Source organism: Dendrobates tinctorius, unplaced genomic scaffold, assembly GCF_039654945.1.
Source record: "Dendrobates tinctorius isolate UK_male_01 unplaced genomic scaffold, ASM3965494v1 ptg000035l, whole genome shotgun sequence".
In the NCBI taxonomy this organism is placed as follows: domain Eukaryota; kingdom Metazoa; phylum Chordata; class Amphibia; order Anura; family Dendrobatidae; genus Dendrobates; species Dendrobates tinctorius.
Window position 1 is genome coordinate 23,616,874 of NW_027361703.1, and position 25,754 is coordinate 23,642,627.

Sequence of the window (25,754 nt, forward strand, 5' to 3'; positions counted from 1 at the left end):
AACTACTATATATATGTGAGTGCGGCTTTATGATTATATTTATAGCTAAACATTTTTATCTATATATTCATTAATGTATTACAGCACAAAACACTTGTTATTCCTATACAGTCATATCTCCATGATAAATTTAATGTCTTATTTAGTTTGTACACTGCTTCAAGTACTCCCATGACATGTGCATTTTTTCTTGTGAAGCTATTTTCCTTTTCCCTTAAACTTTTTGAAACTTTTTATCACTGTTTGTTTGATTAAATACATGAAAGTAATTTTTGGTATTCGGAGTAGTTGTGTATCATATGTATAGGCTTGATAATATGCAAATTGCCTCTTCAGAAAGAAAGAGGACTTTTACTCTACAGTGCCACCTATTGGTAGTAGCGATCCTACAAGTCACAATCAACCCTTTAACGAGTCTTGTAATACGACTTAGGATAAAAGCCAAATCAGAATCTCAATTTGCAGACACGGTGTTTCGAGCTATTGGCTCTCGTCAGTGCAAAGTATGAGATCTGATTTGGCTAGATGAGAGGCTTGATATAGGCTTGATAGTTCTTTTGGATACATAACTGCCAATTACTCTGCGTGTTTATATTTAACCTCTTTTCATATATCAGACATACTTTTCTTGGCTTGCCAGGTTAATTATCAATAGCTACATCTATAGTATGCTCTGATATTTTCTGTATATAAATTGCTTATAAAAAGAATCATGCCGGGATATTGTGAAAATCTGTTCTTACCTTCTCCTTCTGGGCAGCTCTTTGGTGTATCTTGAATCTTACAGCTGAGAAATGATGCTAGAATGAATTTGAGCTGTGCAGCAAAGTGAACTTTGCTTTCTTTTGTACCTCTGCTTTCCTATCTAGTCTTCTTTTTTCACTTTGCTAGGCAAATTGTGGTGTTAATGTTTGTCCAGTTGAGTGTGCAGTTGTCCTTGTAGGAACTGTGTGCATTCTGTAATGCTGATCCTATTTATTTGCTGAGCACACTTAAAGTAACATTATGTCTTTTATCAGGTTTTTAATATTGTTTTCACATATAGGTTATATTTGTGTTTTAGATAGTAAAATGATGATAGCCTGGACTGCATTAGAACCAGTAGGGGGCAGCAGAAAGCAGGAGCATAATAATTTTTAACTTTCAAAGTTTCCCAATGACCTGCAACAACTCACTGGCATCTAAGTGCTAAAAGTACACTAAATTAAAGCAGTCAATCATGTTGTGTTTGGCAACGCTGTAAAGTAGAAATCTGATATGTGTCCATTGTTGAATGTAATGTTTGCAGGTAAAAGTAATCTCAATTACTACAATGGTTAATGTACAACTTCCTAAGAAATATTCAAAACCTCCGACTGCAGTTTCTCATCCCCTAGCACACTGACTTAATAATTTACAGCTATCATTTTAGGGATTGACGTTACAATGTCCAGGGACTCAAACTATGGGACACCAAGACAAATATATTTCATGGCTAACATTAAAAACTAGGAGATCCACTTTCAGATGCCTATTAATCAACATAATAATTAATAGCTATTAATCAAGTATATTAACGGTGACTTGTCATAAGATCCAAATGACCAGTTATTTTGCTCTTATTTCATTCTCTCTGCTCCCCTGTTGATTTTTTTAAATATGCATTACAGGTTTACAGATATAGGTCTTTGTATATAGTGCTAATTTTTAGGAGCAGAATCTGCACCAAGGGCTCATGGCTGACAGGATTCTCTGTGAGTGCAGCTCTTGATAACTAATCTATGAAGAATGCCCCTTTGGCAAAAACCATAAAATTTAGCACTTAATAAAAAGGTCCGTATCTGTGGTGCATTTAAAGAAAAAAAACAGAATTGGGAGGGGAGCAGCAGGAATTTAATAAGAGCAAAAACTGGTCACTTTTGACCTGGTGACAGGTTCCATTTAATAGAACAGCTACAGTTGTGGCCAAAAGTATTGACACCCCTGCAATTTTGTCAGATAATACTCAGTTTCTTCCTGAAAATGATTGCAAACACAAATTCTTTGGTATTATTATCTTCATTTAATTTGTCTTAAATGAAAAAACACAAAAGAGAATGAAGCAAAAAGCAAAACATTGATCATTTCACACAAAACTCCAAAAATGGGCCAGAAAAAAGCATTGGCACCCTCAGCCTAATACCTGGTTGCACAACCTTTAGCCAAAATAACTGCGACCAACCGCTTCCGGTAACCATCAATGAGTTTCTTACGATGCTCTGCTGGAATTTTAGACCATTCTTCTTCGGCAAACTGCTCCAGGTCCCTGATATTAAAAGGGTGCCTTCTCCAAACTGCCATTTTTAGATCTCTCCACAGGTGTTCTATGGGATTCAGGTCTGGACTCATTGCTGGCCACCTTAGAAGTCTCCAGTGCTTTCTCTCAAACCATTTTCTAGTGCTTTTTGAAGTGTGTTTTGGGTCCTTGTCCTGCTGGAAGACCCATGACCTCTGAGGGAGACCCAGCTTTCTCACACTGGGCCCTACATTATGCTGCAAAATTTGTTGGTAGTCTTCAGACTTCATAATGCCAAGCACGCGGTCAAGCAGTCCAGTGCCAGAGGCAGCAAAGCAACCCCAAAACATCAGGGAACCTCCACCATGTTTGACTGTAGGGACCATGTTTTTTTTCTTTGAATGCCTCTTTTTTCTCCTGTAAACTCTATGTTGATGCCTTTGCCCAAAAAGCTCTACTTTTGTCTCATCTGACCAGAGAACATTCTTCCAAAACATTTCAGGCTTTTTCAGGTAAATTTGGCAAACTCCAGCCTGGCTTTTTTATGTCTCGGGGTAAGAAGTGGGGTCTTCCTGGGTCTCCTACCATACAGTCCCTTTTCATTCAGACGCCGACAGATAGTACGGGTTGACACTGTTGTACCCTCGGACTGCAGGGCAGCTTGAACTTGTTTGGATGTAAGTCGAGGTTCTTTATCCAACATCCGCACAATCTTGCGTTGAAATCTCTTGTCAATTTTTCTTTTCCGTCCACATCTAGGGAGGTTAGCCACAGTGCCATGGGCTTTAAACTTCTTGATGACACTGTGCACGGTAGACACAGGAACATTCAGGTCTTTGGAGATGGACTTGTAGCCTTGAGATTGCTCATGCTTCCTCACAATTTGGTTTCTCAAGTCCTCAGACAGTTCTTTGGTCTTCTTTCTTTTCTCCATGCTCAATGTGGTACACACAAGGACACAGGACAGAGGTTGAGTCAACTTTAATCCATGTCAACTGGCTGCAAGTGTGATTTAGTTATTGCCAACACCTGTTAGGTGCCACAGGTAAGTTACAGGTGCTGTTAATTACACAAATTAGAGAAGCATCACATGATTTTTTGAACAGTGCCAATACTTTTGTCCACCCTCTTTTTTATGTTTGGTGCGGAATTATATCCAATTTGGCTTTAGGACAATTCTTTTTGTGTTTTTTTTCATTTAAGACAAATTAAATGAAGATAATAATAACAAAGAATTTGTGTTTGCAGTCATTTTCAGGAAGAAACTGAGTATTATCTGACAGAATTGCAGGGGTGTCAATACTTTTGGCCACAACTGTATGCATGTCTCAAAATCTAGGCATGTATTTCCCAATCACACACAAGTAGAATGGAAGTAAACAATATGGTTCATTTACCAAAATTCACAGTGGGCAGCCTGGTGGCTAAGTGGTTAGCACTGTTGCTTTGCAGATGTGGGGTCTTGGGTTCAAATATCACCAAGGTCAACAGCTGTAAGGAGTTTGTATGTTCTCCAGTTTCCTCCCACACTCCTAAACCATACTGATAGGGAAACTAGATTATGAGCCCCAATGAGAGCAGTGCCAATAAGGCACTGTGGAATTAATGGAGCTAAAGTTGTGCTCAAAAGTTTACATACCATGGCAGAATTTTTGATTTCTTGGTCTCTTTTCAGAGAATATGAATGATAACACCAAAACTTGTATATAAGTGAGTAAACTAAATAAATTTACCAAGATCTGATTTATGCCTTCAGGAACTGTATTACGGCCTGTCTGTTAGCTTTTATAATATTTTTCAAAAAGTGAAAAACTCATTTTGCTTTCATAAATCTTATCCACAAATACTGTTCAAACCCACATAATAAGTCATTAAAGTGCCTACCTATTAAAGTAAGTAAAGTGCTTCCCATTAACAGTGCACCAATTAAGTGTCATCAGAGTGTCTTACATTCCTGACATCCACTCCTCCTTTTTCAATGTTCATCTAGTCAATTATACCAAAGCAATGGTTTGGGAGGCATAGTCAGTGATTGACAGCCTGAACAAAAGACTTGCCTCTTCCCTGTTTGGAATTCTTATAAGTCAGGAGTGTCAAACACATGGCTGGAGGGTCGTATGCAGCCCCTGAGGCTGTTTGCGGTTGCCTACAGGCCATGCTCAATACAGCAGCGACCAGGTACAAGATGGTGCATGCCAGTCCAGTGTCCCATAACTGCATCACACTGGGGCAGGGTGTCAGAGTGCAGTTTATCAGAGCAGAAGCATCTCTTTCCCATTCGCGCTGGGGGATTGCTGTTGGTAAGTGAATATGGAAAGGACTTTTTAACCTCTTACCGACATGTATGTAAGGTGCAGTAGGAGGTAACATCCCGGAAACCGAAGTACAGGTACACATTGCACACAAGCAGAGCCAGCACCATAATTAGTGGGTGTCTCCTGTATATCATGGCTCACACCCTGCTGCAACAACACTGATTGATATTAGCACTGATCATGGCCATTTAGCCCCTTGGCTGCTGCTGTCAATAGTGCCAGTAGCAGTTAGATGGTGATTTGAAGGATAGGCTCCCTCAATAAGCCTATTGTCACTCCGCAGTAATTGCCATGGCAACTTGAGGCAAATTAATGGCTTTTATGTTAGGCCTCTTTCACACTTCAGTTTTTTGTGTCAGTTAAAATCCGCCAAAAAGGCGGACAAGCGGATCCGTCCTTAACTGATGTGAACGAATGCCACAGGATCCGTTTTTTGACGGATCCGCAAAATGTGGAAATTTAAAGGAACCGCTGGCCGGGAAGAGGAGAGAGAGAGAGAGAGAGAATTTTTTTTTTGTCCAGCACCCAGACGGAATTTCGGGTTAAATTAGTGTCTGGAGGATCCGCCGGCCAAAAAAACGTTGCAAGCTCCATTTGGAAATCATTGAGGATGGTGACGGACAGCAACATTATGGCGGATCCTCACAAAAATGGATGCAACGGACGGCAATCCGTCAAGATCCGCCAGTACTGAAAGTCAATGGGGAAAAAAACGGATCCGCAAAAAAAATTGCGGATCCGTTTTTTTCAAAACCTGGCGGATTTTGACTGATTGTAAAAAACGGAAGTGTAAAAAAGGCCTTAGCCTGTAAGACCATGCAATCAGCAGGGTTCAACAGGCAAAGTGTCAGTCTAAAACTGATAGATCTAATACTTGCAGTGCAGAAGTATTGCGGGATATTAGATCGGCAAGGAAGCAAATAAAAGTCCCATAATGGGACAAAGGAAAAAAATTGCTAAAATTTTAATTATTTTAAAAATAAATTATGAAAAAATAGCAGTAAAAAATATTTTGACACTTAAAATTTGTCATGTAACAGAAAAGCAAATATCACACTGTGAAATATCACTCATACGATGAAGAGCTTAAAAAAATACAAAGCACGAAAAAATGTAGATTTTTCATTATACTGACACAAAAAATGGAACAAAAAGTGATGAAAACGTCATTTGGAAAAAAAATGGTGTCGTCATCTCGTACCACAAGGAGTGTGGCCTGTAAACTTAACTATTTTTCTTGTTCGGCCCATTCATCCTTCCGATTTTGAGACCCCTTTAAGTGTTGGAGAATAGGCTAATACAAATGACTGCTTTACATATATTAGGGTATGTGCATACGTAAAGAATTCGGTGCAGAACCTTCTGCACCATTTCTGCATCTCTTGGCAGGAAAAATGCAGCCTAACATACGCACCTTTTTGCTACATTTTTATTGTATTTTTGACACATTTTTTACTAGCGCTTTTGCTGCAGATTTTTGCCCACTCATTAGCATAAGCGAAATCTGCAGGAATAACTCTGAAAGAATTGACATGCTGCGGAATTAAATCTGCTCCAAATCTGCAAGTAAAAAATAAGCAACATGTGCATGACACCATGATTCTCATTTACTTTTGCTGACATTTGGAAACCATTCAGTTTTTTGGACAAAACTGGGCAAAAAAAACAGACTTACAAATAGAAGTATTGGCATTTACAATGCTTATTTCAGTTGATGAAATTTATTAGTGTCCAGAAAACTAAACTATTAACTATTAGATAAACAGTGTAGGTAGAGGACTATGTTAATTTTCTTGATATAAAGTGTTATGTGGAGGATCCTCTCTTTTTAACCCTTTATCATTGACTAGGAAAGAAACAAAGCCCGGTATACAATGATTTCTAGTTTTACTTCTGTAAAGTCATTTGTTCTCTAAAGTTTAGATTATTCATGTAGAAATTGTATTAAGTTTGAAGTTTTCTAGTGGCATTAAGACTTAAAGACTTTTCCAAATTTATATGATTAGCTTTGACAATATATATTAAAATGAAATGCCACTGTAGACAAAAAGTATATAATATCTTTTTTTCTAGTGTGAAAATGTCTCTATACACTTGAGTGCACTGGTATTTGGCATTACCTTTTTTTTAGCAGAATTTACTTTGAAAAAGTAAAAGTAGCAGATGAGGCCTAGAATATTATAAGCTGGTATATACCATATTCTCATGGAGACTAATACAACTTCTCAGCATAGCTGAAGGCAACTCTGTCTTTGATGACCTGTTAATTTAGTCCTTGCACTAATTTAAATAACTTTTTAAATGCAATATATAAGACCAGAAAGAGAAAACCAAGGGTGTATCATTACTACAAGCAACTCTGTTAATAAGGGCTTGATCTGAGGAGCCTTAATTCTGACTGTAAAGATTTATCATTGGCTGCAGTGGTCAGGTGACTACAACATGATTCAACCACATATTCCTTCAAATTACGTCCCTTTTCAGTTTTTTAAACACTATAGTCAATTACAGGTGAAGTGAGCAAAGCAGAAGTGGACATACCATTAGTGCAACATGTGCAGCTTCACAGAGGCCCAAGAAGTAAGGAGGCCAACTCTCACCTCCAAAGCAGCTTCTGTTACTGAAACATAAAGGTGGTCTTTATGATGAACTATTGGACTGCAAAAGGCCCATATACTAAATTATTCTTGCATAGGGGCCCTCTTCTGTCTGTAACAAAACATGTTCTATGTCATCTCTTACTGCCCCAGTGCAGACCACAAGAATTACCAGCTATGGATCCACAATTAGAGAAGGTAAATACACAACATTTTGTTCTGTTCTAACATGAATGACATGTTGTAACATGTACTACCATTACTACCAAGAGGAACAGAATACGAAGGCAACTTAGTCCTTCAAGAACTTGGTCTTTTTTGTTTGTTTTTTTTTAGAGAGAAAACGTTGACATTTTTTATCTAAAAAATGCGTCATTATTTAAATGGGTGAGTTATTATTAGAGCTGAGCAAATCAGATTTTTCCAGGAAATTCCTTTTGTAGAGAATTATTCTCCATGAATTGACTGTCCCATATTATGCTCTGTAGTCGTCATTGACTCAAGAGCAGAATAAACACAAGATGTAAAAAAGAAAAAAATATCCTCATGCTCATCTTAAGGCTCCCTTTTATGGCCCCTCTGCTTCTCACCAACACATGTTCGGTCCTCGCGCATCTTCATTTCATGGTTGCAAGTGCTGAAATCTCCAGGCCTCTCACAAGGTCATGATGTCAGAACGTGTGCTGTGACCTTACACACCGTGACCTTGAGTGCACCTACACAGATTTCAGCACTTGCGATCTGTAGATGTGACGAGGACCAAACAGGCCAGAGAAGTGATTGGTAAGATGAATCTGATTTTATTTTAACAGCCATTACAGTACAGAAAAATTGCACTTAGTGGCTGATATGTTGCTTAATCCACATTCGAAAGCAAATTAAAAAAAAATCCAAAAGCGAATTTAAAAAATTACAAAAGCGAATTACAAAAATTCTGCATTTCCACACAAATATATTTGCTCATCTCTAGTTATTCTAGCAAAATAAGACAAGACTTTTCATTTTACCACATATCTTGGTAATGAGTATAACTCTTACATTATTTGACATTAGCAATGTAGGTTCTGTGCAGCTTAAGCCATCATCATTGAAACTTGATTCCAGACTTATTATGTCATCAATAACGTCATCCATCTGTTAAAAAAAAAAATATTCTGTGACTTAAAGGATATGTATTTCTTCACATATCTGACATGATCAATAAACCTACTTCATAATCAGTCAGTCATGACTAAAGATAAAGGATTTTAAAGAATACTAAAGAATACTGTAGGCCTCAGAGGACACCAATCCTAGAAAGAATCAATTTATACATTTTCTAGAAATAGTCTTAGACTATAATAAATAGCAAGAATGCTAGACTTTGCTTAAAGTCATCATTATTGGCATACTTTTTCAACTGTTTATAGATGCTCTTTGAGAATAAAGGTTTTTTTGTGATAATTTTGACTGCTCCCGTAAACGTCAAGTAGAATAATACAAGTCTGTATCCATTACAGCAGTTACTATGTTGCCATCTTAGATCTCATGTATACAAGCTCACAGCCTCCAAGTTTTTTGTAAATCTACTCACTAAAATGTGCCTTTTTTTAGTTTTTTATTTGAGAGATAGTCTACCCTATAAACATAAATCAATTATGTACGGGGCATTTCACTTTGTCACATAAGAGTGCATACAGATCTGTACTCTAGAGCCTTAAGGACTGCACAGTACCCCAACATGATTGTTTTATATCTCCATTTCTTGTTGACAATGCCTAAATTGCAAATAGGCAACACAACTAGCTCATTTATATAAATGGTTGACAACAATATTTTTATTGATGGCCTATCCTTAGTGTTGTATAACAGAAACATGGCACTCCTATTAATGGATGTTGCTCAAGTACGGTCCCATTCCATACAATAGCATTGAAGAACTTGGTACTCATGGAAAGTTGCAAATTTTTGTGTTGTAATTTCTTCATCTATGTCTAAAAGCAATCCATGTATATGATGAAGGTAAGGGACTTGACTGAAACTTTATGCAGTAAACTATAGATTGCACATGTAAATAAAACAGAATAATTTGCAATTTTCTGAAAGGGCCAAGTTCTTCAATGCTATCATTAGTGTACGACATCAATATTTCATTGATGGGAGTGCAATACCCGGAATCCCCACCGATCAACTGATACCAATGCCAATAGTGGTTCTTGGATGCTGCTGGAATACATTTCTATATTGGCCATAGCCAGGTACTGCAGATTAACACTTGCAGCATTCAAGAACGTCCGGTAGCTGCTGGCACCAGTATCAGCTGATCGATAGACGTGCGGAGTCTTGCACCCGTACAATCATGAAGAAAAATAAGTAGTGGCCAACTCCTGTAATCACTACCATTAAAAGGGTTGTCTGACCATGAAATACAGAATTTTTTTAAAGCTAATCTGTCCTGTATTGTAATATACAATGCCTCTGTAAATTTAGTTTTTTGTTTTTTTCTGTCATTCATTCCTACTGAATTTCGTTTCATTCCCTGTACCCTGACTGCTTCCTGTGCTTTAATATCTCACCTCAATCTAACCCACCCAGTCTCAATGTACAGCACCACCCTCTGCACACTCATTGGCTGCCAGTAAACTGCCAATGTGCTGATTTTTGTCATCACTCCAGTATTGGAAATAGCATAGCCGTGTCTTCATCTGTGGAAAGCAATCATCCATTACACAGCACATCCACAGTGGTGATGGTCTCGCATGTCTCCACATCTCCCCTGACATATGAGTACTGTGAAGTGAAGTTTATTGTGATGTGTATTTGCAAGAGTATTAGTAAGTGGATGTACAGTACAGACCAAAAGTTTGGATACACCTTCTCATTCAAAGAGTTTTCTTTATTTTCATGACTATGAAAATTGTAGATTCACTCTGAAGACATCAAAACTATGAATTAACACATGTAGAATTATATAACTAACAAAAAAGTGTGAGACAACTGAAAATATATCTTATATTCTAGGTTCTTCAAAGTAGCCACCTTTTGCTTTGATTACTGCTTTGCACACTCTTGGCATTCTCTTGATGAGCTTCAAGAGGTAGTCACTGGAAATGGTTTTCACTTCACAGGTGTGCCCTGTCAGGTTTAATAAGTGGGATTTCTTGCCTGATAAATTGGGTTGGGACCATCAGTTATGTTGTGCAGAAGTCTGGTGGATACACAGCTGATAGTCCTACTGAATAGACTGTTAGAATTTGCATTATGGCAAGAAAAAAGCAGCTAAGTAAAGAAAAATGAATGGCCATCATTACTTTAAGAAATGAAGGTCAGTCAGTCTGAAAAATTGGGATAACTTTGAAAGTGTCCCCAAGTGCAGTGGCAAAAACCATCAAGCGCTACAAAGAAACTGGTTCACATGAGGACCGCTCCAGGAAAGGAAGACCAAGAGTCACCTCTGCTGCGGAGGATAAGTTCATCCGAGTCACCAGGCTCAGAAATCGCAGGTTAACAGCAGCTCAGATTAGAGACCAGGTCAATGCCACACAGAGTTGTAGCAGCAGACACATCTCTACAACAACTGTTAAGAGGAGACTTTGTGCGGCAGGCCTTCATGGTAAAATAGCTGCTAGGAAACCACTGCTAACGACAGGAAACAAGCAGAAGAGACTTGTTTGGGCTAAAGAAAACAAGGAATGGACATTAGACAGGTGGAAATTTGTGCTTTGGTCTGATGAGTTTGAGATCTTTCATTTCAACCACCATGTATTTGTGCGACACAGAAAAGGTGAACGGATGGACTCTACATGCCTGGTTCTCACCGTGAAGCATAGAGGTGGTGTGATGGTGTGGGGGTGCTTTGCTGGTGACACTGTTGGGGATTTATTCAAAACTGAAAGCATACTGAACCAACATGGCTGCCACAGCATCTTGCAGCGGCATGCTATTCCATCCGGTTTGCGTTCAGTTAGACCATCATTTATTTTTCAACAGGACAATGACCCCAAACACACCTCCCGGCTGTGTAAGGGCTATTTGACCAAGAAGGAGAGTGATGGGGTGCTACGCCAGATGACATGGCCTCCATAGTCACCAGACCTGAACCCAATCGAGATGGTTTGGGGTAAGCTGGACCACAGAGTGAAGGCAAAAGGGCCAACAAGTGCCGAGCATCACTGGGAACTCCTTCAAGACTGTTGGAAGACCATTTCCAGTGACTACCTCTTGAAGCTCATCAAGAGAATACCAAGAGTGTGCAAAGCAGTAATCAAAGCAAAAGGTGGCTACTTTGAAGAACCTAGAATATAAGATATATTTTCAGTTGTTTCACACTTTTTTGTTAATTATATAATTCCACATGTGTTAATTCCTAGTTTTGATGTCTTCAGAGTGAATCTACAATTTTCATAGTCATGAAAATAAAGAAAACTCTTTGAATGAGAAGGTGTGTCCAAACTTTTGGTCTGTACTGTACAGTATCCTCACCTTTGAAAAGCACTGAGAAAAATCCATTTGCATAAATCTTTTGCATCATATAATGCCCCCTCTGAAATCAGTAGTTATCCTGGAGAGATTCCATGCACCATTGGCCCTCTGGAGTTTATGGCTGGACATGGATCGCTAGCGGATATTAGAGATGACGCATTAATTTTGATGGATATCGATCCTGTAACTCAGTCCAGTGTAACCACTACTCATAGTTACGTTCCTTTCTTGGGAGGTTGTAGTTCCTCATACATGCCTCCCATTTCCCCTGGAAATGTGATAGATGTGTTTGGAACAAAAGTAGTGAAGGATTTAGAGGCATTAATATATTCAAAACAGACCGCAAATTTAACTTTGGAAGAAAGACAGGCCATTAAAGAAATTCAGGGTTGGTCAGATGTAATCCTGTGTTCAGTGGACAAAGGAGGTAACGTAGTTCTACTAAATAAGGACAGTTATGTTGCTGAGGCGAATAGGCAGTTATCCGTCTCTTCAACTTACTGTGTCTTAAAAAGTGATCCCACTAATAAATATAAAGAAGAATTGCGGTCTCTTTTAAGGCAACAGGTCGAGAATAATGTACTTTCAAAGAGTAAAGCTGAGAAATTGTTTCCAGAATTTCCGAGAAAGCCTCATTGGTATCATATACCCAAAATACACAGGTCCATTAATAATCCTCCAGGCCGCCTTATAGTGTCTGGGATAGGGTCTCTCATGGAGCCCCTATCCCAGTACATAGACTGGCTTCTGCATCCTCTCCTCAAGGAGATTCCTTTGTACATAAGAGAGTCAAAAGATTTTATGACAGTTCTAAAAGAAATAGATTGGCAAGATAATTTCTGGATGGCATCCATGGATGTGGAAAATTTATACACCAGAATTCCACATAAGGGTGGAGTAGACACAATCAGACAAGTGCTGTTGAGTTCTGATAGAGATCTGGGAACTATTAATTTCATCACAGATGGTCTTGATTTCATTCTTACGCATAACGCGTTCCAATTTGATAATGTCTGGTATAGGCAAACAGAGGGTACAGCGATGGGTACTCCCGTCGCATGTACCCTCGCTAACCTGTTTTTGGCAGTTTTGGAGGAGAAGGTAGTTTATGCGGTCACCAATCCCTTTTTGAAACATATAAAATTATTCATTCGCTATGTGGACGATATTTTCATTGTATGGGATGGGTCAAAAGAGGATTTCAATTTATTTGTGGAGTTTCTTAATTCACATAATAATATGAATATGAAGTTTACTTCGCAATTTGGATGTTTGGAAATAGATTTTTTGGATGTCAAATTAAAGTTAGCTAATGGAGTTTTATATACAGAAATTTTTCGCAAATCTTCATCCACAAATTCCCTCTTACATTACAATAGTGCACACTCCCATTATGTAAAGAATTCTTTGCCTTATGGTCAATTTTTGAGAATAAAGAAATTTAATAGTCATAATGAAGGTTTTCAGAGACAAGCGGATGAATTGCATAACAGATTTAAAAAAAGAGGGTATCCTGACTCTGTTCTAGATTCCGCCTTACAGAGAGTTAATAGTGAACCAGTTATTACCGGGCAGACCAAAAAAAGGAAAAGAGAAACCGTTTGTTTTTAGTTTTACATATAATCCTATGGATAGACACATTAGAACAGTCATTAGACAGAATTGGCATCTGCTGGAAAGTGACAGAGACCTTATAGATGTGGTCAGTAGGGGTCCCCTATTTGCGAGTAAAAGAAGTACTAACCTTCGGGATTTATTTGTCAAGAACAGATTTCAAAATAAACAAAATAATTGGTTGGAATCCAGTGCCCCAAAGGGAAATTACATATGTAAAAACTGTTCTTGGTGTCCTTTCAAATTAAGTGGTAAAACTGTAAAGATGGGACCTATATTTCATGAAGTCACGGAATTCATTACTTGTAAGACCACCTTTCTAGTATATGCATTGTTTTGCCCATGTGGTTTTTTCTACATTGAGAAAACGATTCGGCCACTCTGCGTAAGATTCAGGGAACATTTCAATTCTATCAGCACAGGAAAGGGTGTCCCTAGACTAATAGAACACATGAGGAAAGTACATGGAGGGAATGCGGAAGCATTACGGTTTACTGGCTTTGAAAGAGTGTCTGCACCGCAGCATGGAGGGAGTCATAAAAAACATCTTTTACAAATAGAGGCCAAATGGATCCTCTGTACAAAAGCCACAGGTCCTTTGGGTCAAAATGAAAAAGTAGATATGTCCGTATTTCTCTGAAGTGGTTATGATTGCTAGTTTTATTGCATATGGTGTATGTAAATTATGCTTGTTTTTAATTTTATTTTTTATTTTAGGGGTTTTTTAAGACACGTTCAGGTAAAGGGTGGAGTTTTTTTGTTCACACATGAGGTATAAATTAGTGTTTCCTTGAGCCTGAGCATAGGACCTGTTGAAGTGCATTGTGCACGAAACGGCTGTCGTCCGTCTTTTTACATCTCTCCTGTACCGATGCCTATGCTTTGTCAATATGAAATAAAGTGAATCATTTCAAGTGAATGGTGAGTGCCATCCTGCTATCTTTTTCCACTATGATATATTAATAATTAATAAGACTTTATTCACAATTAGGAAAAAGGGGAACTTCAAAATACTGTTTGCAAATCATCAGCTCAGCAAATTGTATCTACCATCAATAATAGCTAAAGTAGTACAAAATAAATATGTAAATGGAAGAACTTTCCAACTATTACTCAGCAGTTACTGGAGAATCACTTAATGAAAAGAACAATGTAAATGTTTTGGTTGGTGATGGACCAAACGTTTTACATCTATCAATCTGATGAGGACTAGACAAATTATTTATAAATGTCTACATAATGCTATAGGATGGTTCCAATCGCCCTGTCACAAAAGTTCAATGATATGCGCTGGTGAATCTTATTAAAACCATAGCTTTGCCAAGTAAGTGTAAAAAAACAATGTGTGAACTGCGATACAGCATTTAAGCATTAAATAATAGACTTTCTATCCATTTTGACTCAATGAAGCTGTAAATCCATTTTACTTTTTTCTAAATTTAAAAAAAATTATACCAAGTCCAAAAATTATCTTAAGTATTGTAAACAAAATGAGCAAAATGTACTAATCAGGGTATTGAGAGTATATCCTTGTTACCTCATTTTCATGGTTGTTCCCCAAGGTTAGTATTTTAGTCACAGTGCCATTTGGGGTACAGCTTTCGGCCACAGGAGACATATGTCCATTCCGTAGTGGTGGAGTTATTCCTGCAGGTTGGGCATGTGAATAGGTAAGAGCCTGTGATGAAAATTTAGTTCCAATTGTTAAATATTGTTTTACTTGCTGTCGTTGTGATTGTTGCAAGTGATACTTTGTTGAGTTGTCCAGGTGTGTTTGAACCTAAAATACAAAATAATAATGTATCTTTAATATCAGCTAGGATAAAAGTATATAAAAGTTATGTGATATAATAACAGCTCTAGTGCGTACGCATGTTAAATATTTAGATGAGAGACGCTGCATGTAGACTTTTTACTTTATTGACAAAAAATGCTCACTAGGGGAGTTTGTGAAGCTGAATGCAATAGAACTTTAATATAAAATGTCTTAAAAATTTGCACATATGGCTCGCTGTGAAGTTATTCTATGTTTTGGTTAGCATAACACACATCACGTCCACCTCAAAAGTAAAAAATATCTGGAGAAAGAGGCAAGGTTGAGACGCATTGTGAAAGGTATCAAATTTAATAAAGAGATGCGGGACACTATTTTTTGTTGCAAAGTTTTGATGACCATGTATGCCAGGTAGGTGTATAACTTTCTAAATAAGGTAAACATATAATGATAATAATAATAATAATCTTTATATAGCACCATCATATTCTGCAGCGTCTTACAAATCAACAGCTCATACACAACAGTCATAAGTAGCAAAGTTAAAGATAATAAAATAATTAAAGTAAAATAACGACAACCCTGCTCGTAAGAGCTTACAATCTACAATCGTCATATGTTATGAGTTATACGTCGTTCTGATAAGTTTGCTGCATTTCGTGGCATGTTTTCTGCATCCCAGGGGATTACTGGTAAATCTCGTTTAAACTCATTTGATAAGATTTTCAGAGTAATATATATATATATATATATAAACATATATATATATATATATAGTAAAGCATTATATATATATATATATATATATATATATATATATATAGTAAAGCTTAAAATATCAATCATTATTTTAATACAATACCATATACAAATATTGTGGCTTGTATAGAAATGCACATCAGACAATAAAATTGCATGAGACCCCAAAATATGATGATTATTATTAATAATATTATAGTTATTATTTCTGTAATATCAATTTAAAAAAACAGCGTTTGGACTGTTAAATAAAATAGCTGAAGAAATGTGAACAGATTTCAAGCAAGATCTCATTAATAATATTAATTCCATTTTCTCATCATGTATTTCTTAATCAAAATGTTAAAATGTAAACTCCAAGTTAAAATGTCTTAGAAAGTGCAACATCTGTAATCTCTACTCCTTACCTCATAGTATGAACAGTCAGCTAAATGAGGCATTTTCAGTGTTCGCGACCACACAGTCCTCTGGAGGTTGCAGATCAATAGGGACAATGTTTGAACTCAGTAGGACTTTATAATCTTACTGAGCATGATAAAGGATCTAATTGGCTATGAGGAAGCCATCCTTTGATTGCAAAGATTGACAGTTACTTCAAATAGCTCTGCTTCTTGTAGATGTCACATTCCTTTAATTTAACCACGACAGGAATACCAGATACAGCATAAACTGTATTGTCAATTGAGTCTTGCATCTTTAGTCCAGTGGGGCTTTCTCAGTGGTTAATTACAAACTTGTAGTAATAAATTCCTCTCAAGTGCCCCATGTGTGAGTATTTTTAATATGCTCTTAATTATCATCAGTAGTAATGCTTGATTTACAACACATATTTATCTCTCTGCTGTGCTCTAATTATACAATCCATTTAGAATTCCCCTAACATACATTAACATGCAGCAGTAATCCACATGAAGTATTTGCATATAAATTAAGCATATTTTGTCATCACTTTGCGCTAGTTATTTGGCCTTTTACATCTTAGTTAGCTGACATTTTTACTATTACTTAATTATCCCTATAAAATGAAGAAAAATATGAACAAATATATGAAGGCTGCTCTCTCCTAATAGAAATGCAATGCATGTGTAATGGTATCATTATTCAACATTCAAACATGTACAGTAAAAAATGTTTTGTAATTTAAGGAAAACTTTTCTTAATATAACAACTTAATTAAAACACACAAGAATGTTAAAATCTGATAAATTAAATATGTTGTGTTATTTTTTGTTTGCCTTTTTATACAATATATCTATTTATGGTATGTTACATAAAAGGTTTTTATGCAAAAATTCCAAACTTATTGTACTTTTTAATTTTTTTTTGTAAAAAACAAAACACCTAACAAATCATGACTAATTTGATGATAGTGTAGATGGCCACAGAGATACAATATTTCTAAAGGAAGTTATTATATAAGGTCAGGTTATCACAGCAATATCAGAAAGCAAGCACTTCCGGAGATTGTGGCTCTGATGGACTCCATGTATAGTTTTGCATGCTAGCGGGTAGATGCAGGAGCCATTCACCTAGCGGAAGGATGATTCAGGAGCCATTCACCTAGTGGAAGGATGATTCAGGAGCCATTCATCTAGTGGAAGGATGCAGGAGCCATTATCTAGTGGAAGGATGCAGGAGCCATTATCTAGTGGAAGGATGCAGGAGCCATTTACCTAGTGGAAGGATGCAGAAGCCATTCATCTAGTGGAAGGATGCATGAGCCATTCACCTAGTGGAAGGATGCAGGAGCCATTCATCTAGTGGAAGGATGCAGGGGCCATTCACCTAGTGGAAGGATGCAGGGGCCATTCACCTAGTGGAAGGATGCAGGGGCCATTCACCTAGTGGAAGGATGCAGGGGCCATTCACCTACTGGAAGGATGCAGGAGCCATTCACCTAGTGGAAGGATGCAGGAGCCATTCATCTATTGGAAGGATGCAGTAGTCATTCACCTAGTGGAAGGATTCAGGAGCCATTCACCTAGTGGAAGGATGCAGGAGCCATTCATCTATTGGAAGGATGCAGGAGTCACTCACCTAGTGGAAGGATGCAGGGGCCATTCATCTAGTGGAATGATGCAGGAGCCATTCACCTGGTGGAAGGATGAAGGGGCCATTCACCTAGTGGAAGGATGCAGGAGCCATTCACCTAGTAGAAGGATGCAGGAGCCATTCATCTATTGGAATGATGCAGGAGTCATTCACCTAGTGGAAGGATGCAGGAGCCATTCACCTAGTGGAAGGATGCAGGAGCCATTCATCTATTGGAAGGATGCAGGAGTCATTCACCTAGTGGAAGGATGCAGGGGCCATTCACCTAGTGGAAGGATGCAGGGGCCATTCACCTAGTGGAAGGATGCAGGGGCCATTCACCTAGTGGAAGGATGCAGGGGCCATTCACCTGGTGGAAGGATGAAGGGGCCATTCACCTAGTGGAAGGATGCAGGAGCCATTCACCTAGTAGAAGGATGCAGGAGCCATTTACTTTTATTTATAAAAGTATAATTAACATAATCTGGAAGGAGTGATCTGTCAAGCAGCGCACGTTTAATCCATAAACTTTTTCCTTTTCAATCCAATATGGCCATGTTAGCCCAGGTTAAAGTTGCAGTTTAAAATTAGATTCCACTAGGTGCACTCTGACAATATTGGCATAATCTACTGAAAAGAAAAGATCTACAAAATATATAAAACTTTCCTGCCAAGTGATGCCATAATTAACAAGTTTAGTATCTTCCTCTCCTCTTTTATTGTTGCAGGTTTAGTAAAAGGTTGGCCTACTTATTTAACCCCTTTCCGACATCGGGCATAATAGGACACCGATTTCAGACTCCCTCCCTTTGATGTGGGCTCCCACATCTTTTCCAGAACATGTCAGTTATTTTGAACAGCTGACATGTGCCTCTAACAGCCGCGGGTGGAATTGCGATCCACCCGTGTCTGTTAACCTGTTAAATCCTGCTGTCAATCTCTGACTCCGGCATTTAACTCGCGTTTCCGGCAAGCGTGCCAGAAATCCTTCCCATTGGTGACCCCATCATGTGATCTCGGGTCACCGATGAGTTGGAACGAGAACCAGAGGTCTCCAGCAGATGGCTATGATTGTCACTGCCAGATTGCTATGAGCGCCGCTCAGTGGTTGGCGCTCATAGCAAGTGAGCAATTCTGCTACATACAGGCAATCTAATCATTGCCTGTATGTAGCAGAGTCAATCAGATTATTGCAGCTTCTAGTCTCCTATGGAGACTATTGAAGCATGCCAAAACTAAAAAAAGTTTTTAAAAATATAAAATAAAAAAAAATAAAAGTTCAAATCACCCCCTATTCATCCCATTTAAAATAAAACAATAAAAATATCAAATATACACATATTTGGTATCGCCGCATTCAGAATCGCTCGATCTATCAACATAAAAAATATTAACCCGATCGCTAAACTAAAAAAAAAGCTCTCACCCAACCCATGATCCTGAAAAATGGAGACACTATTGTTATCAGAAAATGGGGCAATTTTTTTAAACAAATATTGCCATTTTTTTCAGCACTTAGATAAAAAAGAACCTAGACATGGTTGATGTGTATGAACTTGTAATGACCTGGAGAATCATAATGGCAGGTCAGTGTTAGTGTGAAAATTGTTGTTCTTAATCAGCAATTATTTGCAAAATCCATTCCTATCTAAGTGGAATTTGAATATCTGATATATTAAATTTCCTTTTGACAGATTTTAAATGCTCAGGGTTACCTGCATCATCAAGAAACATCATTTTATTAACAGTAAAAACTATATAAAAATAGCTTGATATTGTGTACAGCGTAAAGCCACACAATTTTGAAGTATGGTATACAACAAATACCTTCTTCACTAATGTCTAAAACACAAAAAAAGACAGCCATAATATAATATTGGCTAATAACCCTGCCTCGCTATGCAAATGAAAACTGTGCATAAATAGTCAAGATATGGAGTGCTAATGAGCATATCAATAGGTAACCGCTATGCTATACTATTCTGATAAGGCATTATTCACATAGCAATAATTTTCACATACACAAAAAGTGGTTCCAGTGTCATTAGTGTTTTAGATCCGTGTGCCATCAGTGTTTGCTCAGTGTGTCATCAGTAATTTTCTTGAATGAATAGTTAAATAAATAAATGACAAAGCTTCTCCTATTCTTTGAATGTTAAATATGGACAGAATGCGGATGGCACATGGATGTCATCTGTGAGCTGACTTGTCTTTCATGGACCCATAGACTTGTAATGTCACCTTTCAACCAAGATACCAAATTAAAAAAATAACTTTTCCAACGACTGCTCGGATAGATCCCAAGCACTGTCTGGTTCAGCCGCTGAGATTGCTGCTCAGCACAGGCGTTTGTTATGAATGGGTCACCGAGGAGAAAAAAAAGCAAGACAAGCTAAGTCACAGAAAACCAGAGAGGTTGGTAACTATGCAGATTGCAGATCCCTGATCTTACCACACAACTAGCAGTAGCCGTGGAGCGTGCCTACGATGTTCCTAGATGCCTCGTCATGGCCGGAGGACTAAATAAGCCTAAAGAAAGAAAAGGGAAAACTAACTGCCCCAGAGCAGACCCCAAAGGAATAGATAGCCCCCACACATGTATTGACGGTGAAACAAGATGAAGGCACAAACACAGGCAGGAAAATAGGATGAGCAAATGATGGGGCCCAAACTAACTAGACAGGAAAGGAAAGACACTGCCTGCAACCTGCAAAAAAACCCTACAAAAATCATGTCCAACACTTCTGATAGCAAAATTAACCCTGAAATCACTAGAATTCTCCCACTATATCAGCACTCTGAAATATTCTGAGACAGAGCAAAAAGAGACTGAACTAGTAAGGGACAAAAAGCCAATTGGCAAAATACTGATAAATAAGAGTGGAAATTCAGCACAGCCCCCAGCAGGGGCTGGCTGCCCACACCAAAAAACTGAATAGACCGACAAAATCAAGTGTGAACATTAGCAGAAAAACTTAGCTTTAGATGACTGGAACAGAGCTGAAAACCAAGAGCTGACAAGCCAGAAGGAATCACCAGCAACTGAATAGGGTGTAGGCGGTTTTAAATCCAATCTGAGACTCCTGAGATCCAATCGTCATCCTCATTCTCAGGTGGCAGATCTCCACCGATCAAATCAGCCTCTCTACCTCCTGTTACTACAAGAGGGAGTCTGGAAGGGGAACTCACAACTGGTGAACCAGAGAATGAACTCACAACAGGCGTTGGTCCCAGCATCTTGCTCAGGCTCATGATATACATATGGTTACTGCAAGCTCTCCAGCCAAGTCTATGGTAACCAGTGTTATACAGGTGCAGCCTTGTGCTCTTGAGTCAAAGTCCAGAGATGACCTTACTGAGCGTGTCCATTAGGTGGCGTCGTCTTATTGGTGGTCCGCGGGCGATGTCACGGCCGGCAGGGCGTGAGTGTTTTTATGGTGGAGTTTTGGGTTAAAAAGGCTCTCAGCGGTGCACACGGGTGTGCTATTATCATTTAGGTTCAGTGGGTGGGAGTGGTTACTCTATAGCTCTGTCTGCATGTGTTTGTATTTGTTTACCTTCTGTGTCGGCGCTTCTTAAGGTTTATTCCGCTTGGCTTAGCATCTGTCTCGTTCATGTGTGCAGTTAGCACAGTTCAGTTACAGAGCAAGTCCAACCTTTGTGCTGAACTTCTGTGAAGTAAACAGAGGTTTTTGTACCTAGCGTCATTTGAGTTATTTCTCTTGACTTAGCATCTGTTTCGTTCTTGTGCGCCATTAGCACAGTTCAGTTACAGAGCAAGTTCAACCCTTTTGCACTACCTCTCTGTGAAGTTAACAGAGCTGGGTGTTCTGCGTTCTGTTCATTGTTATGATGAGTCACCGAAGGAGGAAAAAACAAAATACCAGCTAAGTCCAGAAAAACCAGAGAGGTTGGCAGCTATCGGATTGCAGACCCCTGAACCTATCCACAACAACTAGCAGTAGCCGTGGGGGGTTCCTACGGTGCCCTAGACCCCTCGATCACAGCCAGAGAACTACATAGCCTAAAGACAGAAAGGGGAAAACTAAACTGCCCCAGAGCAGACCCCAAAGCAATAGGCAGCCCCCAACATATAATGACGGTGAAGCAAGATGAAAACACTAACACAGATAGAAAGATAGGTTGAGCAAATGATGGGGCCCAAGCTAACTACATAGGACAGGATAGGAAAGCTGCTGTCTGCCATCCGCAAAAACCCTATCAAAATGAGCCAACCGACTGATAGGAAAAACAGGCCCTGAAGTCGCTAGGCTTCAAAAGACTATGTCAGCACTCAGGTATATTCTGAAGACAGAGCAAAAGATCAACAGATCAGAGACAAAATTGGAATTCAGCTCACCCCCGACCGGGGATGGCAGAACTCCCAAAAAACAAGGCAAAACAAAAACAAAACTGAAGAGTACAAAGCAGAGCAGAAAAACTTAGCTTTGAGATGCAGGAATCAGACTGGTCTCAAAGAATCCAGCAGGAAAATCACCAGCCAGGAAGAAGGGCGTCGGCAGCCTTATATCCAGTCCTCAATTCCAGCCACCCAGTCATCATCTAGCTGCCCATGTGTTTGGTAATCAGCCTCACTACCTTCCTTCACCAGAGGAGGGAGTTCATCAGACCTCAATGGTGAAGGGAAATACAGTGTGGAATTAACACAGTCTGATTAAGGTGAACACTCGCTGCTTTGTTTCGCCATTGTTCACACTAGCAGCAGTTATACATCTCTGCACGGTGTACCCCGGGTTGAAATTGCACTTTATTTTTTATTTTTATTTAGTGTAATCCGTCAACCCTAACACGCATGGCCCGTGAAGAAACCTGGACATGTGAAAAGCCCCATAGACTATTGTGGTCACATATTTTATCTGTAATAAAACAGACAGAATAGATTTGGATATCTGAATAACGACTTAAAGCATAAATAATTGCTGCATTAGCCAGTTGGTTCAACTTTTACAGTAGTGTGCTGGGTTTGCTTTTCTGGACAAGCTCATATTCTAATCTTGGTGTGGATCCAATGTAGAGTGCTCTGACTCCTACCAGCTCTATGAAGTCAACAAGTATCAAAGATAGTGCTATTGCGTGATGTCACACGTAGGTAGCTATAGAAGTCCAGGTAGATCAATTTGCCATTAAATGCTTTTATAAGACTTGCAATTTTCACACTGGTTGCCACTTCTAATATTTTACTCATTCATATGTCATTTGTTTTCAGCAGCCACATCAATGTAAGCAACAATGGAATGAGCAACTGAGTTGAATAGAAGATTCTCTAGGCAGAGACTGATTTGGGCAATAGTCATAGTAAAAGGAGGGAGGGTAGTCCTGTATGTAATGATAATTAAACTGCTGAAAAGTATTCAGCAAATAACAGGAAGATGGAGTCTAGTATTAGGCCCAATGTCTTCTGTGAAACTATAAAGATTTCTGAACTTATTTTCAGATAGATATCAGTATGTAAAATTGATAAAAAATAAAAACATAAGAAAAATGCATTTAACATATAAACCTGATTTAAACAATCCATCAGATGACATATTCATCTCCTCATGAGAACAGCAGGTCCATATCTGCATCTTACCATATATGGAACACACAAAAGGACTAGAGATGAGCGACTTTGCCTTTTTTATGGTCGAGTCAGGTTTCATGAAACCCGACTTTCTCAAAAGTCGAGTCGAATGAAATCGGCCGACTATCGGGAAAAGTCGAAGGTCCGACTGGAACACGAAACCCAATGCAAGTCAATGGGGAAGCAAAGTCGGCAGGGAGTGGAGGACAGTAAACACACCTACATGCCAAACCGCTTTTTTAAAGTGAGCAAAATATCTCTCTATCTCTCCACATGTCATCTCATTGCCCACAGTGTACGTCCTTGCTCAGTGGCTGAACAAAGTCACGTGCAAGCATTCTGGGAAATCCGACTTTGGCGCTCGTTTTGCTGACCGCATGGCCGACTTCACGCTGTGGTCGGGTTTCGGTCGGCGAAACCCGACTTTGCCATAAGTCGGCGACTTATGAATCTGGCCGACCTGTTTCGCTCAACTCTAAAAAGGACTTTAAAATCACTTACACTTTCTCATGTATGTCCTTCAATGTGGTTTACATGATACTATACAAGGTGCTATGAAGTAATATATAATTTGCAAACTAATCAGAAACTACAAAAACATGAAAAAAGATAAAGCTGGAAGGATAGGTGAGAAATCCAATTCTCTAGATCAGGGCAAAATATAACAGGTAATTTTGACAGGTGCAGAAAAATCTTATAAGACCATTCCAATTACTCACACAAGAACGCAATGCAACAACCAGATTTAGCACCGATTGCAAGTACACTCTTCAACTTCACATTAGACTAACTGCAGATCCACAAACTGCTGGGTCATCATCTCTATCTCACATGCATACAGTGACATAGCATGTAAGGTAGCACATGAGTAGTTTCCCAAGTTGTCCAAGTTGCATGTAACAAAATTTTACCCCCCCCACACCGCCCCTACTGCCAAATGACTTGCACTTGCTAGTGAGTAGCAGCAGTCAAGATGAGTTTGTAATTGGTTGCAGCACTCTGCATAGGTTGTGTTCGAGATGACAAAGCTCAATATAATGAAGTAACCTTTGTCATCTCTTTCACTGAGTATGCAGAGAATGGTCGGCAGCCTATGACAAACACTTAGGCAGCAACCAAGATGTCAGAGGATGAAGGTTTGGAATTAGTGCAAAGTAAACTTACATATGTATTTTTCTCAAATTGCAATACATGTGCTTGGGGAACAATCGCTTCAATGCTGGTCTGATGGAATAGACTCAGAGAGTGCTAATGGTTTTATGGATTAGGGGGGAAAAATGATTGCCTTCCCCTGGCAATCCATGCTAGGCCGCTGCATCCATCTGTAACAGAAGGAAGGAATAATGTACCCATTTATGGTGCCTGTTTTATTGCTGGGGAAAGTATACTAGATAAATTTAGATAATTATTTATATTTTTTTTTGCATTTTGCTATTTTTTGCAATTTATCATGATATCACATTTTACATAGTCCCTTTATGTTTTACTTTTCTAAAATAAAACAATGTGAACATTTTGGCGTTTACTTATACTGTAGCTTCGGGCTCACGTTTTATACTTATTTTTTTGTGGCATGTAGACCAAACAGTAGGAATCTATCATGATTTTCAAATCTTGCTAACCATGAGAGATAATTTAATAGTTTAGATCATAAGGCAAATGTGGATAATAAATATGTTGATGCAGATCCCTGTAGGGTCTCCAGCAGATATAAGACACTTATATATAAACGTTGTAAGGAACAGCGCATACCAGACCATAGGGTGATACCTTTATAAAAAGATATATTAAAACCAGGTAATGTGCTCACCTGAGCAAGTTGTGCAGGCACAACTCCTGTGAAAGGTTAAGAATGGTTGCTGCTGCCTCGTCACTGCTGAATGAAAACCACCAGGATGAGTGAAGGATAAGACAAGTCACAGTTTTAGGCTGTGGAAACCAAAATAATGATCCTTGATCCAATGTATAAATGCATTATTCCACAACGCATCTCCATTCAGGACTATCATCTTTCTCAAGTGTAAAAATCAACTGTACCAATGCCATCATTTTATTGAATGGGACAATCCCCTTAATGTATACATTAGATTTTAATGATAAAGTATATTATATGTTATATATACATACTGTATATACTCTATGTGCAGTGCCTTGAAAAGTATTCCTGCCCTGTGAACTTTGACACATTTTTTCACATTACTCCCACAAACGTAAATGTATTTTATTGGGGTTTTATGTGATTTACCAACACAAAGTCCAGACCTAAATCCCATTGAGAATTTATGGTAAGGCTTGAAAGTTGATTTTCAGAGACGCTCTCCATCTAATCTCTCTGAGCTCAAGCTAGTTTGCAAAGAAAAAGGGG

General features: G+C 38.6%; 1 protein-coding gene across 1 annotated transcript in view; it reads right to left on the bottom strand.

The window, feature by feature from the left end:
• The window catches only part of TFEC (transcription factor EC), a 62,944-nt gene extending 46,730 nt beyond the window's left edge, over window positions 1–16,214 (bottom strand). The window contains exons 1-3 of the mRNA XM_073573667.1: window positions 16,182–16,214; window positions 14,779–15,021; window positions 8,205–8,300 (exon numbers count right to left, since the gene is read on the bottom strand). Of these exons, the coding sequence (XP_073429768.1) occupies window positions 8,205–8,300; window positions 14,779–15,021; window positions 16,182–16,214 (372 nt within the window). The remainder of the gene's footprint in view (window positions 1–8,204; window positions 8,301–14,778; window positions 15,022–16,181) is intronic.
• Window positions 16,215–25,754: the final 9,540 nt, after the last annotated feature.